General features: G+C 38.6%; 1 protein-coding gene across 1 annotated transcript; it reads left to right on the forward strand.

Moving 5' to 3' along the window:
* Positions 1 to 5,532: 5,532 nt before the first annotated feature.
* Positions 5,533 to 7,204, forward strand: LOC310941148 (blue-sensitive opsin-like; the record flags this gene model as incomplete). Its single annotated transcript, XM_083906264.1, has 5 exons — positions 5,533 to 5,911; positions 6,009 to 6,177; positions 6,268 to 6,433; positions 6,501 to 6,740; positions 7,100 to 7,204. 5 exons carry the CDS (start codon positions 5,533 to 5,535, stop codon positions 7,202 to 7,204), a joined length of 1,059 nt encoding a protein of 352 aa, XP_083762390.1.
* Positions 7,205 to 7,885: the final 681 nt, after the last annotated feature.

The raw sequence follows: 7,885 nt of genomic DNA on the forward strand, positions 1-7,885 counted from the left end.
ACAAACAAAAAATATTCCAGGCTTCTTAAAAATTCAACAGCTAATTTCTTGATGTGGATAAATGCATGATCATATAATAATAATAATAACCTGGCAGTTAAAATGCACCCATGTCATCAAAAGGCCTTACAAGTAATCAGCAAGTTTGAACTAAAATAGTTGTTGAGTTGGTGGATGACTAAACTGTCTCATGTAGACACCACTTACCTGCACATATCTGTAAAGGTTCCCAGTCATCCAGGAATTAGCTGTAGGTTGAAAACTGAACTGGTCCAGTACACCATGTTCACACACGGTTCCCTTTGTGTTTGTTCCATATTAGAACAGAGTAGAAATTATTTTGTGTGCGTTTTTGTTTTGTTTTAATGTGTTATATACAGTGTGTGAAATACCCATTAATAATCGGGAGTCCCATCTCCCATTTGTTGCGCAATACTGTTTCACCACACCAGGTGCCACCCTGCAGTATTGGCTATCGTCCCTGTCAGTTGTGGGCTTGGGCCCTTTCCACAGCACCATTTGGAAAGCAATTCATTAAAACAGTAAAATACAAAATTACAAATAAAATAATTTATATTTTAGCTGGTTATAAAGGATAAGAAAGCATGCAAATTATATTATGTATGTAGATCATACAGTGGTATGCAAAAGTTTGGGCACCCCTGTAAATGTTGATGATAAATCATTGGTTGTTTGAATAAGACATTTCAGTTAAATATATCATATAGGAGACAAACACAGTGATATTTGAGAAGTGAAATAAAGTTTATATGATTTACAGAAAGTGTGCAAGAATTATTTAAACAAAATTAGCCATGTGTATAAGTTTAGAAAATAAACATTTTGTGCATCCTCCTTTTGCAGAAATAACAGCCTCTAAACGCTTCCTATAGCTTCCAATTAGAGTCTGGATTCTGGCGGAAGGTATTTTGGACCATTCTTCTTTACAAAACATCTCCAGTTCAGTCAGCTTTGAGAGTTTCTGAGCATGGACAGTCTGCTTTAAATCACACCACAAATGTTCAATAGTATTCAGGTCTGAGGACTGAGATGGTCATTCCAGAACGTTGTATTTGTTCCTCTGCATGAATGCTTTAGTAGATTTTGAGCAGTGTTTAAGGTCGTTGTCTTGTTGAAAGATCCAGCCCCGACACAATTTCACCTTTGTCACTGATTCCTGGACATTGTTCTCCAGAATCTGCTGATATTGAGTGGAATCCATGCGACCCTCAACTTTAACAAGATTCCCAGTCCCTGCACTGGCCACACAGCCCCACAGCATGATAGAACCACCACCAAATTTGACTGTAGGTAGCAAGTGTTTTTCTTGGAATGCTGTGTTGTTTTTCCACCATGCATAACGCCCCTTGTTTTGCCCAAATAACTCTATTTCAGTTTCATCAGTCCACAGCACCTTATTCCAAAATGAAGCTGGCTTGTCCAAATGTGCTTTAGCAAACCTCAAGTGACTCTGTTTGTGGCGGGCGCAGAGAAAAGGCCTTTTCTGCATTACTCTTCCATACAGCATCTCCCTGTGTAAAGTGTGCTGAATAGTTGAATGATGCACAGTGACACCATCTGCAGCAAGATGATGTTGTAGGTCTTTGGAGCTGGTCTGTGGGTTGACTGTGACTGTTCTCACCATCCTTCCTCTCTGCTTATCTGAGATTTTTCTGCCACTTAACTAGAACTGTGCCTGTGGTCTTCCAATTCCTCACAATGTTCCTCACAGTTGAAACTGAGAGCTTAAATCTCTGAGATAGCTTTCTGTATCCTTCCCCTAAACCATGATGTTGAACAATCATTGTTTTCAGGTCATTTGAGAGTTGTTTTGAGGCTCCCATGTTGCCACTCTTCAGAGAAGATTCAAAGAGGAGAAACACTTACAATTGACCTCCTTAAATACCCTTTCTCATGATGATGATGTGTATGGAGGTCAAGGGTCACTGAGGTTACCAAACCAATTCTGAGTTCCAATAATTTGTGCTAAAGGTATTGAAATAAATAAATAAAATGACAAGGGTGCCTAAATTTATACACATCCCTAATTTTGTTTAAATAATTATTGCACACTGTCTAAAACTCATTCTCAAATATCACTGTGTTTATCTCATATATGGTATATTTAAAGGTGCCATATGTAAGAATGTGGCCAAAAATGGTTACTGCATTCAAATTTAAAATACAGAGGTCTTTTAGGTTTCGTTTTCTGACGTAACTGGCAACCCGTGGTTGCTTGGCAGCTGAGTCTCTACTGACTGCAATGATTGGTAGACGGCGGTAGGTGGCGCCACATGCCAAAACATGATTTGCAGTCTGCAAAATATTTTTTTTAATGCAAATATTTTGTCTGTACTGTTGTTGTTGGTGAGTTCAGTTTGTTATATGAACATTATTCCTGAGTCTCTGTGACATATTAGGAGGATTTTATGGCCAGTTGCTTTAGATTTATGACATAATGCACCTTTAACTGAATTTTCTCATCTAAACAACCAATGATTTATAAAGGAAAAAAAACATGTTTTCCAATTACACTGTAACATGTTAAGAACCTTGAAGCTTTCAGAGGGTCTCGAATGTTAATCGGGGGGTCAAGCCCCCCCAGACCCCCCTGTATTTTGCACAGTGGTTATATATCTCTACTGGTCAGCCAGCTAAATGCAATCAGTAATGTCACATGTTCATTACTGCAGGTGGCTGATTGGACTCAGATTGTATCCAATGATGAAGTCAGTATCAAATTAGTCATCACTGCATCACAGGAAGTGTCATGCCACAGTGATTTAGTGCATGGCTGTGTCTAATGTTTAGGTTTGTGAAATAATCTCTCAAATAAAACAAATTAAAAAAATATTCAAGAGTGGTCTACAAGGTGGAGTAGTGGCAAGCACTGTTGGCTGCAAGAAGGTTACCTATGGTGATACCTGGTTTGGCCAAGGGCCTTTCTGTGTGGAGTTGGCATCTTCTCTCAGTGGGCGTTCTCTGTGGGTACTCTGCTTTTCTCACACACATATTAGTTGGACACTCGAGGTGTGACTGTGAGAGTGAATGATTGTTTGTCCCTGTATGTTGGCCATGTGATCAGGCCTTTTAAGCAAGGTAGTGATTGCATTAATGACTGTATCTATATAACCAATCTAAATGTCAATTTGTGTCAAGAAGGGCTGTGATCAAATTTACAGTAATGCAGCTCATCTACTAAAGCTATTAGGATTAGAATCATGGAATTCTTTTCCTCTCATCTTACAGACAGTGTGTCATCATCATCACCGCGGTGTAATATGTCATGTGGTCCTGAGCAAAGAAATAGGTTGAGGTCAGTTTTGCTCAGATAAACACCATGACCTTCCATTGTACTCTAAGCTTCCTATCATTGTTTACATACGATAAGAGTCTTAGTAGACATTTGGAGAGCTGAACCTAAGAGATCATGATGTAAAACCACGCAAGTGACATGAAGTAAGGATTGGGGAGGAGGAGGAGGAGGAGGAGGAGGAGGTGCATGTGGATTTTTACTCACTAAATGCATTGTAGCAAATCAGTGTGCTAGCAGTTTCTCATGTTATCATGTGGGCTCAAATGTAATTTCTCAACGCCTATATTTTGAACCCAGTTGTCTTAAAACAATGATTGTAAAATATGTCAAAACAATTGATTTATTATTGGGTTGTTATTGGGACCTGACATTATATAAAGTCTTGTACATGCAAGTCTGAAAGTAACAATAAGCTGCTTCTACACCATGCACCTAGAGGTGGAAAATAACAAAATACATTTACTCAAGTTATTGTATTGAATACCTTTTTTGTGTATTTTGTATTTTTTAAGTACAATTTAAAATCAGGATTTTGTATTTTACTTGAGTACGTATTGACTCAAGTATTGTACTTAGTTGCTTTATAAATCCTATCTGTTACTGAGTAAAAATAAAAATTCAGCACAATGAAGACCTACAGGGGGAAAATATACACCAGAACCAGACGAATGATGATGTGATTATCACCAGCACTGGTGCGTGAACATAGAGGGTGTGGCCAAAAGTGACGTAATATCCTGTGTCGCTCCGGGCGTGAGCTCCAAAATAGTTTGGGATTGCAGACCTCGTCATATTTCTACTACCCTCACACCCCACGCAAAGTAACTAAGTAACTTTTACTTAAAGTACATTTCAAATGAACTACTTTTTACTTCTACTTGAGTACATTTTCAGATGACTACTTTTACTTCTACTTGAGTAATATTTCATCAAAGTATTGGTACTTTTACTTGAGTACAATATTTTAGTACTTTTTTCCACCTCTGCATGCACCTGTCACAGTAAACAATCATTTGATCTAAAGATTTAACACGATGCACAGCAAAGGATTTGTCACTAAATATTAAGTCACCTGAAACAAAAGCTTGTCTTTTATTCATATTTAGTTTAACAAAGGAATCGTTCTCACTCTTCCAATACTTTTGGAGGAGACTGTAAATATAATGAAAATGGTGGTTTTCATTATATTGCAAATAAAATTAAATTGTTGTTTTTGCTGTAATGGTATTATTAACTACTCAGTATCGGCAAGTACTCGAATTCCAGTAATTCAAGTCAGAAAAATTAGTATCAGTGCATATCAAGTAATGAAGGTTCAAATCAGCAGGATTAATCATGAACTAATAATAATGAACACAATATGCGTACATACACACTATTCATGATTCATCATTATTTATTATCTTCATAAGAACATTTGTACAAAACATTTAAAACATTTAAAGAGGCTGGAGTTCATGTAGTAACACAGGGTTTTATTTGCAGATGCACAACATAAACCCAAGGACATGACTTCCATATGTTAAAGCGGACGTAGAGTGTATTTATCACGTACTTATACACTACATGAAACTGTTCAGCGCTGAGATCTCCGCTCCACACTGGATGATCCTTCTTGATCCTTCCTTGATCCTGATACGATAATGAAGGTACAGATCATCCATGCTAATGCTAATTGAAAGTAGCATTATCCCCGGAATGACTGAATGTGGTAAGCAGTTGTAAGAGCACTAATGGCTGGATTAGCTGATTCCAAAGCCATGTCCCTTTCAGCAGATTGACTCCAATTAAACCAGTTTGGTTAGTGACAGTCTGTTATAACCTTGACCTGTTTTGAAAGAGGTCAATCTGAAAACTGTCTTGTGATTGTTTGTTTGTTTTTAATTATTCTTCATCTAGTATTCCAGCTGCGTTTCATGGCTTGGTGAGACAAGAGTGCACAGATCAGCAGCATCGTTAAAACCATTTGGTTGCAATGGCTTTAATGTTGTGGCTGACGTCTTTTTACTGAGACAAACAATTATTCAATCATTCAATCACTCATTGAGTAACTGAATTATTCAATTAATTAAATATCCTTATAGAGACCATATAAATGTACTCCCAGTCTCCTGTAAGGGATTGACACATTCAGGTGCATCTGCAGGAGACGTGGGATTCCACCATTACACGAAAGGCAATTTTTGATTTAGTTTTCTTCTTTTTTACAGAGCAAAATGAAGCACAGCCGGGTAATAGAGCTTCCAGAGGATTTTTGGATCCCCATCCCTTTAGATACAAATAACATCACATCTCTCAGCCCCTTTGTTGTCCCCCAGGACCATCTAGGAAGCTCAGCCTTGTTCTACGCTTTAGCCATATTCATGTTTATTGTATTTGTTCTTGGCAGTGGCATCAATATGCTTACAATTGCATGTACTGCCAAATACAAGAAGCTGCGGTCCCACCTCAACTACATCCTGTTGAATTTGGCTGTGTCGAATCTGCTTGTGTCCTTTGTGGGCTCCTCTGTTGGCTGCCTTGCTTTTGCAGCCAGATATTTTTTCTTTGGAGCGCTGGCATGCAAAATCGAAGGATTCATGGTCACTCTTGGCGGTAAGATGAACTTTGATGCACAAATATTGTATGAGAGGTCATAATACTTGCTTTTTAATAGGATAAAATGTTTAAAAATATCTTTATATCATTGCAGGTATGGTCAGTCTGTGGTCTCTGGCTGTGATTGCTTTTGAAAGATGGCTGGTCATCTGTAAGCCACTTGGTAACTTTGTCTTTAAGCCCGATCATGCTTTAGCTTGTTGTGGCTTCACCTGGGTGATTGCATTTATAGCCGCAGCTCCTCCACTGTTTGGATGGAGCAGGTAAATATAAGACACAAACCCTTACATTCATTGTTTAGCAAACATGGGTCACATTTGACTACATTCACCACTCTGTCATGATCTGTCTAGGTACATCCCAGAGGGTCTGCAGTGCTCCTGTGGCCCAGACTGGTACACCACAAACAACAAATACAACAATGAATCTTATGTGATGTTCCTCTTCTGTTTCTGCTTTGCTGTTCCACTCACCACCATCATCTTCTGCTACTCACAGCTACTGATTACACTGAAAATGGTAACAGAAAATATATTTTGACTGACGGTTTTCAAGGGACTCAACTGAGTTGACTTTCCATCAACAGGCAGCCAAGGCCCAAGCTGAGTCTTCATCCACCCAGAAAGCAGAGAAGGAGGTGACCAGGATGGTGGTTATCATGGTGATGGGCTTCCTGGTGTGCTGGCTGCCGTATGCCAGTTTCGCTCTGTGGGTTGTGAACAACCGTGGGCAAGCGTTCGACCTGAGATTAGCAACAATACCAGCAGTTTTTTCCAAGTCTTCTGCAGTCTACAATCCAGTTATCTACATTGTACTCAATAAACAGGTCAGTTGCATATTTTGTCATATGGAAAACAACTTTACACACAAAATAAATGTTAAATGGTTTGTATTTGTATAGCTAGCATTTTTCCAATGCTACATTGGCCTGTAGATGAGAGGAGCTGGGGATCGTACCCCCTGACATTCCTGTTCTAAAATGACCTGCTCTACCTAATGCAATATTGAATTACTAATTTAAGCTTAGTGCAAATCTGAATGAAAAGACCGTATACAGCAACACACATGATTAAAGTCAAAGTCAGCAACTTACACTTCATTTTTTATGCATGACAAAAGTGGTGAAATAAGAGGAAACATTTTAAAGGCAAATTCTCAAATCTGCCTTCTTTTGATGTCTTGCAGTTCCGTTCATGCATGCTGAAGATGATTGGGATGGGAGGAGGTGATGATGAAGAGTCATCAACACAGTCTTCAGTCACTGAGGTCTCCAAAGTCGGGCCTGCGTAGATTGAACAGCCACTGTGTTTGTTTTCTTTCCTTTTTTTGTCAAAATACGACTGCACAGGTGACTGATAATTTGTGTTCTGTAAATATAATAATGTTTTGTGCAATATTGCATAGATTTCAAAACTTAGTTATGTAGGGAATGCTAATGACTTTTGCCCAGCAAATGTAAAAAAATAAATTCAGATCAATATTTCGAGCAATAACACACTAAAATTGACTCTTCATTTTAACATTTTTGTTTTAATAATTTCAATTCTGAAGAAACACTGTGTCACACTGGAAGTTTTCCCCAGTTGAAAGGTCAAGAGCGATTCTTTGGTGGAAAGAGAGCTTCAGCTGGTTCAGAAAGTGGGCTGATACTAACTATAGCTGGCTTCACCCCTTTGCTTTGCTTACCAAAGTTTCAGACACTGTTGGAAGTGAAGGGTATCACAACAGGAGGGAGCAGATTAGTGTTCGGTCATCTTGGTGTTCCTGTGTGGAATGGCCTGCCTAAGATTGCAAGTTACATAGAGATACATAGTCATAAAGATAAACACCCTGCTCAGCCTGCTGCTACTGCAACCCAAGCACAAATAAGCAGAAGAAAATACAAGGACTGATCAATATACATCTTCTGTAACATCTCTAAACCCCATCTTCTATGGTTTTAATCCACTGTATCTCACACTACACTCTTCA

The sequence above is a fragment of the Microchirus variegatus genome (genome assembly GCF_963457635.1).
Source record: "Microchirus variegatus genome assembly, chromosome: 19".
NCBI lineage: Eukaryota > Metazoa > Chordata > Actinopteri > Pleuronectiformes > Soleidae > Microchirus > Microchirus variegatus.